Source organism: Motacilla alba, chromosome 3 (assembly GCF_015832195.1).
Source record: "Motacilla alba alba isolate MOTALB_02 chromosome 3, Motacilla_alba_V1.0_pri, whole genome shotgun sequence".
In the NCBI taxonomy this organism is placed as follows: Eukaryota; Metazoa; Chordata; class Aves; order Passeriformes; family Motacillidae; genus Motacilla; species Motacilla alba.
In genome coordinates this window covers 3,859,382-3,870,517 of record NC_052018.1, presented here as the reverse complement: position 1 = coordinate 3,870,517, position 11,136 = coordinate 3,859,382, and the positions used below count along the sequence as shown (strand labels likewise).

The 11,136-nt window shown below is 48.7% G+C and overlaps 1 protein-coding gene across 2 annotated transcripts in view; it reads right to left on the bottom strand.

The window, feature by feature from the left end:
* Positions 1-620: 620 nt before the first annotated feature.
* BLK (BLK proto-oncogene, Src family tyrosine kinase) overlaps positions 621-11,136 on the bottom strand; it is a 45,218-nt gene continuing 34,702 nt past the window's right edge. Inside the window, exons 7-13 of one of the 2 annotated variants that reach the window (XM_038133297.1) lie at positions 10,777-10,926; positions 9,982-10,134; positions 8,943-9,122; positions 8,337-8,413; positions 5,129-5,279; positions 2,732-2,863; positions 621-1,752 (exon numbers count right to left, since the gene is read on the bottom strand). In XM_038133297.1, the coding sequence (XP_037989225.1) occupies positions 1,544-1,752; positions 2,732-2,863; positions 5,129-5,279; positions 8,337-8,413; positions 8,943-9,122; positions 9,982-10,134; positions 10,777-10,926 (1,052 nt within the window). In that variant the 3' untranslated portion in view covers positions 621-1,543. The remainder of the gene's footprint in view (positions 1,753-2,731; positions 2,864-5,128; positions 5,280-8,336; positions 8,414-8,942; positions 9,123-9,981; positions 10,135-10,776; positions 10,927-11,136) is intronic. The other variant, XM_038133298.1, reaches the window with a different exon arrangement.

The window sequence follows — 11,136 nt, the reverse complement described above, 5'->3', positions numbered from 1 at the left end:
CTTTTTCTGATACACATGACATAGAATCATGGAATGGTTTGGGTTGGAAGGGATCTTAAGGATGATCTCATTCTAAGCTCCCTGCAATGGGCAGGGACACTTTCCACCATCTGAGGCTGCTCCAAGCCCTGTCCAGCCTGGCCTTGGACACTTCCAGGGATCCAGGGGCAGCCACAGCTTCTCTGGGCACCCTGTGCCAGGGCTTCCCCACCCTCATTCTAAAAAAACCATCTCCTTATAACTGGTCTAAATCTACCAAATTTTAATAAAAAAAAAATCACCTCTTGTTCCATCACAATACATCCTGGTAAAAACTCTGTCCCTATCTTTCTTACAAACCCCATTTGAATATTTTAAGTTCTACTGGAGATTTCTCTTTCCATCTCTGCTGATTCTTTCCCGTATCTTCCCCTTTCCACTGTGAATTGCACCCTCTACAGCTGGACTCAAAATCTACTTCATGGAGGAGAAAACAGCAGATGAAACACCCCGGAGAGATGGTTCTGGAGCGTTCCCCCGTGCCCAAGCCTGGAGCTCACTCCTGTGGTCTCACACTCCTCCCATGTGCCATCTGTGCCCTTTTTCTTCGCCTCCACTCCTCAGCACAGCGAAACCACTGACTGGAGACCAGCCTGAAGCCTCTTGTGGGCATTCCCCCGGGTTGGAGATTCACCAGAAACCAGGGAAATGGCATTTGAACCCTCCCAGGCTGGGTGTGGAGCGGCACCTTCCGGGCTGCTGCACCGGGAGCTTGTGCAGCGAGGGCTCAGCCAAGCGAGGAAGGTTTTTATTTCTGAAGTATTTTTTTACATGAGTTTTTACTTCCCAAGAACCGTCCAGATTTGCTGGGAAGGAGGGACATCTCGTGGCCACACCACGAACATCTCTTCTGCTCCTCGGGCATCCCCCCATCCCCTCCCCGGGTACCACCCCAGCATCACCCTGCTCTGCCCGGGGAGCCCCCCGGCCTATCCCTTCTCCTCCAGGGGTTCGCTCACACCCTGACGCCTCAATAAAGAAGTGGGAAATCCTCGTATCCAGTTTTTTATTACTGACTTGAGGCAGAGAGGGGGCATCACCCGGCAGGAACGCTCCAGAGCTGGTGCGGCCCAAGGAGGTGCGGACAGGACGCGCTCCCAGCTCTGCCCGCGGCGCGGAGGGGGTGTAGCATCGCCAGCAGAGTGGGCCAGTGATTCTTCACCCCCACACCACCACCCTGGCCACGGCGCCCTCTTCCCGGAGATGCAGCTGTGGGGCTGAGGGGCTTTTCTCCATCCAGGTGGGTCACGAAGGAGTTTTCTGTCCTTCGCGCCAGAGGTGATGCCTGCCAGGTTGGCACAGCCCTCCGAGGAGCTGTGCCACCTCTCAGCCACCTTTTCAGTTTTTGCGACAACCGCAGAGCCGGCAGCATGCTCCTGCCTCATGTCTCTCCTCGTTCCCCATCTCCACTCGCGGATGGGAGAAAGGGGAACGCCGGCACCGAGGCACGGCCGGGTGGTGGCTGTCCTGCAGCGCTGTCCCCAGGAGCTGGCGGGGCGGTGGCTCACTGCTGCGGCTCGGGCTCGTACTGCTTCTCCGTGGAGGTGTAGAAATCCTCGAGCACCGACTGCAGGTACTCGAAGGTGGGGCGCTCCTCGGGGTTGCTGCGCCAGCACTTGAGGATGATGCTGTAGAGCTCCCCGGGACACGACTCCGGGCAGGGCATGCGGTAACCCCGCTCCAGGTTGCGAATCACCTCGGGGTTGGTCATTCCTGGGGGGAAACACAGCCCAGCAGGGGTTATTCAGCACCCAGCGGGGGGGAGGTCAGTGCTCCCCAAAGCTCACACCCAGGGCTGGAGGGGCTGCGGTGGTTCCTGCATCTGAGAATTGTCCCTTCCTCAGGGTTGTGCTCCCTCTCCATCCCTCTGTCCTCTCCCTGATTCCCCTCTCTAAGTTTGGCTTTGCACAGGAATAACTGAGGGAAGGAAAGCCAACTTGAAGGAGCTTTTGTGGCAAGAGGGACGCTGAGGGGCTGGAGCATGTCCAGGGAAGGGAGCGGAGCTGGAGAAGGGGCTGGAACACCAGTAGAGGCTGAGGGAGCTGGGAAAGGGGCTCAGCCTGGAGAAAAGGAGGCTCAGGAGGGACCTTGTGGCTCTGTACAACTCCCTGACAGGAGGGGACAGCCGGGGGGGTTGGGCTCTGCTCCCAGAGAACAAGAGGAAATGGCCTCAGGTTGTACCAAGGGACATTTTGATCAGGTATTAAAAACAGTTTCTTCATGGAAAGGGTTGTCCAGCACTGACACAGCTGCCCAGAGCAGTGGTGGAGTCCCCATCCCTGGAGGGATTTACCAGATGTGTAAATGTGGCACTTGGGGACAAGGGGCAGTGGTGGCCTTGGCAGTGCTGGGTTAATTCAATTTAGAGGCCTTTTGCAACTTAAACAATTCTATGATCTGAGAGACAGCTGGGTGTGTCTGGGCACACCTCAGTGAGTGCCTCCAAGCCTAGAGCAGCACTGGATCCTTGGAAGTGCCTGGACACTCATCCTGCATTCCCAGCATCCTGTACCTGGATAAGGAATCCTGTACCCTGATAGAGAATCTGGTACCTGGATAAGGGATCCTGTACCTGGATAAATAATCCTGTCCCCAGATAAGGGATCCTGTACCCTGATAGAGAATCTGGTACCTGGATAAGGGATCCTGTACCTGGATGAGGGATCCTGATCCCAGAAAAGGGGTCCTGTACCTGGATAAGGGATCCTGCCAAAGGTGATGATCTCTGTCAGGAGGATCCCGAATGACCACACGTCAGATTTGATGGTGAAAACCCCATAGTTAATGGCCTCTGGAGCTGTCCATTTGATGGGAAATTTGGCACCTGTCCCAAAGGAAACAAAGGGAAATAACTCCTGGAGTTAGAGCATCTCTCTCACGTGTCACAGGCACAAGAATTCCCCCAAACTGGGGGAATGGTTCCTTGGTTCCTTTAGACTCTTGGTTATGATTCTGTGGTTTTCCTAGGAAAGGGGCTCCAGCTCTTTGATTATCTGCATATCCTCCTCTGGACCTGCTCCATCCCAGAGCTGGATGGAATATTCAAAACCAATTTGGCAGATTTATTACGGGACAACAACAGTAGGATTTTATTCTGTATAAATTTTTTTTGGCTTTTGCCAAGAATAGTTGGATCAGATGATCTTTGAGGTCTCTTCCCAACCTGGTACTATGTGATTCTGTGAAATCACTTATTAGAAGGGGGTTGTTTTAGCAAAAGTGCATAAATATATCATCAAATATAAATTCCCCAGTCCTTAAACCTGCATAGTTTTATTAAAACCAAAATAAGTCCCTTTTTATTTTGTCCACCAAGTTCTTGCTTAACCCACTGTGGACAGCAATGGCCATAACGTTGCAATTTCAGTTTAGCTAAGGAAAAAAAAAACAACAAACCAACCAACAGCAAAACCACCTTGATAAGTGGGAACTGATAATGTTACACTGCAGAGGAAACCACATTTTTATTTATACACATCCTTGCAGGACTGGAAATCCAACTGCAGGGTGTGAAATAAGCACCTCAGTTGTTGCACATCACACTCTGAGTGACAAGCTGAGAAATGCAATATATGAAGTGAGAATTGTTCAAAGCAGATAGAGGGGAGGTGTTATTCCAGAGCAAAGCTAGCTGGAAAAATGCTGATGGGAGCTGCTTTCTGCTGGGGAAGCAGCTCCTTTGATTATTAACAAATTATTCTGATTTCATCAAAGCTTCTCTTAAGGATAAAACTGCCTTAAAAATTTGCCGCAAAGTCAAAATTCCCCTTCATGGCAGTTTCTGAATTACATTTGGGATCTCTTACTACTCTGAAATAGTTCTGCATGTTGAAATGGGTATAATTTGTATCAAAAAGGATTTTGGGGACAGGAAATCGAAAGAAATGTTTCTTATCTCATTAAAAAAGCCCACAAAAACTATTAAATTTCCTTTCCTCAAAGTATATTTTAAGGGGAATTTTATCTCATCCCAACCCTAGAAGTGGACAGATTTCCAAAATTTGAAAATCTTCTGGTAAGTGCCACTTATGCCTGACTGAATAGTTTTATTTCAGTCACTTTGCTGCTTTCCCTGATGCTCTGTAGAGTCCCTTTGCAATTTGAATGATTTGATCTCATGCCTGACCTCAGAGTCAGAGCTCAGTACAGGGATGATCTCAGAAGTTTTTTCCAAACTAAAAGATTCCGTGATTAGTTGTTTTCTATGTGGTCCCTCTGTTGTGGAAGGGACCTGATGTGGTCAGGGCTTGGTTTGCCTGGCACACCTGGAAGCTGCTACTGGATCCAGATTTGTGGCTCTGTAATTTCCTTCCCTCTGGACTGAATCCCTGCAAAAATCTAGCCACAGGCAGCAGCCTCCATTAGCAGAGGTCAAATTTCTCCAGCAAACAACTGGGGGGTCAGCAGGACTCTCCCAGACAGAACCAAAAGAGTTTTTTCCTATTTCCCTCTGCTGTTTTCAGTTGGTTTCATAGCCCCCAAGCATTGCTGCCTCTCCCAGGACTTTTGGGTGGTTTTGTTTCTTTTGGATTTGGTGTTTCTGTTTCTCTGCCTCTTGCTGCAGGCTCTGCTGCCCTGTGCCTGATGCCAGCCTGGTATCCTGGCATGCCTGGGGGCAGGAGGGTGGGAAACAAGGGCAGTGCTGGGAAGGACACCTGTCACTGTCATATTTTCTGAAAAATCCCTTTGCCAGGATTTCTTCTCCTGGGAAGCTGAGAAGCCTCAGAGAAAAAATGAAAACAATAATTGTCTGATTCGCTTCTCCTGTGCTTTGCTGCTTTGGAATGTGGTTTGGACATTGTTTACCAACTGGTCATTGTTTTATTGGTTTCATATGAATTGTTTTGACTTAATGACCAATCACAGACAGGCTGTGTCGGGACTCTGGGGAGAGTCACAAGTTTTTCATTAGTATCTTGTCAAGCCTTCTGTAAGTATCTTTTCTCCATTCTTTAGCATAGTTTTAGTATAGCATTCTTTAATATAATATAGTATCATAAAATAATAAACTAGCCTTCTAAGAACACGGAGTCAGATTCATCTTTCCTCCCTTCATCTGGGGGACCCTGAAAACACCAGAGACACCCACCTTCCTGTGCCAGGTACTCGTTCTCGATGAGCCTGGCCAGGCCGAAATCGGCGATTTTGCAGCACAGCGTCTCCGAGACGAGGATGTTGGCAGCCCTCAGGTCCCGGTGGATGAAGTTCATGCGCTCGATGTAGGCCATGCCCTCTGCCACCTGGGAGGGGAGGAAGAGCCCACCTTCATCATCACCTCCCCATGTTTGTTTTTCACCCACCTTTGCAAAGCACAGCATTTTTACAGGGTTGCTGTTGTCTCTCCATAAGCATGGATGTGCCTACGTTGCTCATGGATGGATGGATGGACAGGTGGATCAGCAGACAGGTAAATAAATAGATATTGCCCTTGATAGCTTTACCATCCTGAGCAGCCAAGTGAAGCAGAACAGAAGCAGCACTCTCTGTTTTGCTCAGAAGTCACAGCGTGAGTTGTGTCTGCAGCGAGAGCTGAAGCCACATCACTGGATTCCCAGTTTCTGCCACAAGTCTCTCTTCTCCAGTGGGCATTTTAGTCATAAACGCTCCAAGTTAAATATGTGAATTAAGAAAAGGAAAAAAAAAAAAAAAAAACCACAAGAAAATCAAACTAGCAAATCTCAGAATTATAGAATGGTTGGAAGGGACCTTAGGACCTTAAAGATCCTCTCACTCTAACCTCCTGCCATGGGCAGGGACACCCACTATCCCAGGTTGCTCCAAACCCCACCCAACCTGGCCTTGGACACTTCCAAGGATCCAGGGACAGCCACAGCTTCTCAGGGCAACCTGTGTCTCCCCACCCTCACAGGGAAGAATTTATCCCTAAAATCTAATTGAGGCACCTGGTGTGTGATGAGCCTCTATCAATGACAGCAGTGATATTTCATTGATGAGTGCTGGGGGTCGAAAAGGGAGATTGGTGGAAGACAGAGATTGCCAGGTCGAATCTCAGATTTGGATTGGGCATTTATTGGGAAGGTGAGTGGATGTGTGCAGCCCCTGCCAGCAAGGGGTAGCACCTATTAAAGCTTTTAAGTGCCTGTGGGTGAGGGCAGAGCAATTTTCCACTCCATGCAGATTCACATGAGCCTCTGCACTCACATGTGGTTTCAAACAGGATACTCACACATACTTTCCAATACTGCATTTCTAACCTGTGTCAACACCCCTCTAGTGCAAGGGCTGGTTTCTGCAGTGGAAAATGGAAGAATTGATGTAATTTCCTGTCCTGATGTTAATGAGATAGGACCTGGTGCTCAGCCCGTTCCAGCCCAGAGTGTTTTCAAGCATTTACCCTGAAGACTGACCACAGGATCGAGTGTATCAGCCCAGACTGCTCTAATTTTAACTCACACGGATGTCATTGGATCAAAAACTGCGCTCGAGAGGGTTGGGCGCCTGCTGAGCTGTGATGTCACCCCAACACCACAGATAAGCAGATTGCAAAATAGCTCAGTAGACTGCCCTTTCCTCCTGCTGCTCCTCCCAGAGATACCCAGGGAGTGTCGGAGTCCCTGCCCTGAGGAGGTGGTGCTGGGGTGGGAGAGGGAAGGGTGAAAGTTGTTCTGCCAGTTGAGGCCAATGCCTCAGGGATGGGTAAAATCCTTCCTACCATGCTGAGGGTGACTTATGTGGGTTTTGCGTTATTGGGGTGTGGGGGTTTGGTCTGTGTTCAATTATCCTGGTCCTGCTCTGTGGTGCAGTTTGCCCAGAGAAGCTGTGGCTGCCCCACCCCTGGCAGTGTCCAAGGCCAGGCTGGATGGGGCTTGGAGCAACCTGGGATAGAGGAAGGTGACTCTGCCCATAGCAGGAGGTTGGAATGAGATGATTTTTCAGGTCCTTCTAACCCAACCCATTCCATGATTCCATAATTCTGTAACATTGACCAAAATCTTTGCTCTGAGTCTCCCAGAGCAAAGTCACCCACTCTGATCCTGCACAGAAATGCATCTTGCCAATTTCTGGGGAATGCTCCCATTAATCCCAAGGGCTCTGCAATATGAATTAATTGGAATAAGGAATCAATTAGTTATTTAATGAATTAAAGGAATCAATTAATTCCTTATCCCCAGGAATTTAACACAAAGCACAGGCTGTAATTTTCAAGAGAGGGAATGAAACAATGAAAGATGGAGGGAGTGAAGTGGAGATTTCAGGAGAGGAGGGAAGGAGGGGAGTAATTAAGTCAAATACCCTAAACAGGGAGCGTGCATTTGTCTCCATAACATCTCACAGAGAACAAAGATAAAGCTGCAGGTATGGAAAATTTATCAGTAGTGAAGAGTGAAGGAACAGAAAGAGGTTCCTCTGCACCCCTAAGGAAAGTTCAAAGTAAAAATGACAGAAGGTGGCACTGCTTTAAAGCATTTAAATCTTTTCATTCTGGTTAAAGCAAGAATTAAAGTATTTCACTATAATAAACCATCCCCTCAAATATTAAGATTTTCCAGTTGTTAATTTATTAAAAACAACTCTGTATGAGGGCTGGAATGAGCAAACTTTACACATTGTTTTCTCAAGTCCACTTTGACAAGAGAAGCTGAGTGATTTTATGGATATTCAGCCTGATGCTTCAGGGTAATTTTTTTTTGCAAATATTTCCTAATTAGCCTAACTCTGCTCTGGATGAGCCAAATTCTGTCAACATCTGTCTGGGACCAAAGTGCAGTGATTTAGCCATGCTCATTCTTCATGTGGTTTCCCTAATTTTGCCGTATTTGTGTTTAGAGGCACTTCTGGATTAAAATTTTAAGCTGCAGCTGCAGCTATGAGGATTTGCAGCCCGGGGATGTTTAAAATATGAAAGTTTGTTTTCCTAAAGAGCAATATTCCGAGATTTGAGGATCAGAACATCCTTTATGCCTCATCCTCAGAAGGGCAGGACTGCTGGTCCTGCATTGGAAGTCTCTTTGTTGAGCTTTTTCTCCTTTTTTGGTAAAAAGAAACTTTTTTTCCTGCTCAGCAAGGGAGAAAAGCAAAATAAATCAGACCAAAACAAATCCAACCACACCCTAAACACCCCCAAACTCCAGATCTCTAGCCCTGCACTAAGCTATCAGAAGGACAGAACTGATATGCACATGGACACGAAAAGCATGAGGAGAATCCCTAAGAGAACACACCAGGAGGAGCTGTTTTTCTCCCGGAAATCTTTGCTCTGACTGACTTCAGACTTGCAGGAATTTCACTGAGTTATAACAAATCTTCAATGCTTTTCCCCCCGACTGTCCACTGACCTGAGCAGAGATATCAATGAGTTTGGGGAGGTTCAGCCGGCTTCCTTCTTCTGTCTTCAGGAAATCCAGCAAACACCCTGCAGGAGAGGAGAGACTGCTGTCACTCTTCTGAATAATTTATAAATTTGTTTTCCCTGGTGCTCCTCTGAATATATGCAACAAATCTGCCTCCATCCTAAGGGAAATCTGAGGAGCCAGAATGGGTGTCCACTGCAGCATCTTTCATTAGGAAAGCTCCCAAACAGCTCAAATTCCCCTCTGTTTTGCACAGATCTGTTGCAAACTGCTGGGAATTCACAGTTTAAACTGTTAAAGAAGAGGGGCAAAAGAAAGGACAATTTCACCACAAAGGGAGTGAAAACCTGAAACAAACTTCCATTGAGAACACTGAGGAAGAGAACTTTAAACACTCTTCAGATGGATCATCACCATAGTTTTTTCATCACCCAGAAAGTCTCTTTCTGTGTTAGAATCAAACTTTTGGGTCACTTGCTTGCAGATTTGGTGCAACCCCTCCTGCCCACCCTCATTCTGCACGGGAGCACGGGTCAGATCACCAAACTGGTTCTGCAGAAGCCCAGCACAGAGCTCCGGGAGGGATTTTACCATTGGCCATGTACTCTGTCACAATGTAGATGGGCTGCTTGGTGACCACGGCGTACAGCCGGACCAGTTTGTTGTGCTGCAGCTTCTTCATCAGGTTTGCCTCTGCCAGGAAGGCATCAGGATCCATGCTGCCCTCCTTCATGGTCTTCACAGCCACCTTGATGTTGTTTTTGTAGTAGCCTGCAGAGAGATTACGATGTTTTGAGGAATCTGGGGCTCTCTGTAGGATCTATGGGGTTGTGTAATAAGGAGAGCTCATGGAGCAGAAAACCACAGGAATAGCTTGGATCCCTCATAAAGGAACATGTGGAAAATCAGTGCCAGCAGGTGTGAGAGGTGAAGGGACACTCGTGCCACAGCTGTCAATCCATGAGGCTGCATCAGGGATGGTCCCTGCAGTGAGCCCATCCTCACACAGCCCTCCCAGACCCTTCCTGGGTGAAACCCCTGGGGCCTCCCACCAGCTGGGCTCTCAAAACATCCAAATGCAGCCAAAAAGGCAGGACTGAGCAGTCAGCACATAAACTCAGCCTGGTCCTGTCCACAATCTCCATTTCCAAGGCAACCAGAAACCACAAAAAGAGCAGCAAAGGAAGCTGAGCTCCCCCTACTCCCTCTCCTGCTGATTAGCAGTGGGCAGGAGAGCATCAGGGATGGAGATCTGGGATAAAAAGTGGAACAGGGAGGCATAAAAAGTGGGAAAATGTTACCCAGGTACCCTACTGGGTGTGACATAGGACCAGCAGCATCACTGCAGTTGTGCCCAGGATTCCCAGGAAGAATGAGTGCATATCCCAAGAGATGTGTAAATAGTGACTGCAACACCTATTCCCTGTGAAACTCTTGCTCAACCCCTGATCTCTGCAAACATGAGCTGTCCAGTCCTTCCCAGGAATCCTTCTCTGTGTGTGCCCATAAATATGTGTTGGTTCTTAAGGATCGCCACTCTCAGAAAAGTCTTGCCTTAGGGAAAAAAAGAGGTCTTTCCATCTCCTCTCTTTAGGTCTTTTTCCCCTGGAATGGAGGGAATTCCACTTACCCATCCAAACTTCCCCAAACTGCCCACTGCCCAGCTTCTTCACAAGCTTCAGGGCCTCCCGAGGGATCTCCCACTCATCCTGGGCCCAGGGTCTCTGGGGAACCAGGGATGTGCAGGGAGCTGTGAGGCGCTGGCACAGCCCATCCCCTTTCTCTGGATGAAGACAAAGCACAGGAAAGTTCAGTGGGATGGCAGAGAAAACCTCTTCCTGCATCCACAATGCCAGGGAAAATCAACCCATGGAAACCTCCACAACCACACAGGGAAGTGGTGGAGCCCCCAGCCCTGGAGGGATTTAAAAGCTGTGTGGATGTGGCGCCTGGGGACATGGGTTAGTGGTGGCCTTGGAAGTTCAGGGGGAACAGTTGGATTCAGTGGCCTTAGAGGGCTTTTCCAATGTTTATAATTCTATGATTTCATCAAAAGCTTCAGCCACAGGGATCAAGGCACCCAGAACGGCCCCAATAAAAGGGGAAAGCTCAAAGGGAGCCATAGAGGAAAAAATTATCCTGCCCAGTTATTCCAAACCCTGCTTCCCATGCATCCCTCCTGCATATCCTGGCAACATTCACCTCTTTCCCTTCCTGATGAGAAACACTCCCTGACTTTAGGGCTGGGGGCAGAGCTCACCCTTGCAATTCCCTAGGGTGGAAACCAGGACATGGGTTCTTGTTGTAGGATCACACCTGGCCAACGAGAGCGGGTGGAGCAGCTGTGCTGTCTCCTAAACCTATCCTCCCTCTGTCCCCACCCTCTTCCAGGACACAAATCCATGAGGGAAGACAGACAACTCACGGCTGTAATGATGGATGAGCTCTGGCAGGCTGGAGAAAGTCATCCTGGGGGAGATGTAGTACCCCCCTCCATCCAGGGAGCGGATCCTGTAGTGTTTGATGATGTCCCCATGAGCAGAGTTGTTGTCTCTCACAGACAGGGAATAGGCATCTGGAGAAAGAGCAGAAGGAGCTGTGAGGACAAACGCCCTTCCCTGAGTCAGGGACCAGCTGCCTCCTCTTTCCATGGCTGTCAACAGCTCCAAAGCAGCCCTGGCTGATGCCTTTCCAGAGCAAGTCCCCCAGAATTTAGAGCTTCCCTCTCTCCAAGGCAAGGGGACAGGATAAAAGTTCATCAAAGCTTAACTGATCCTGTCCAGGC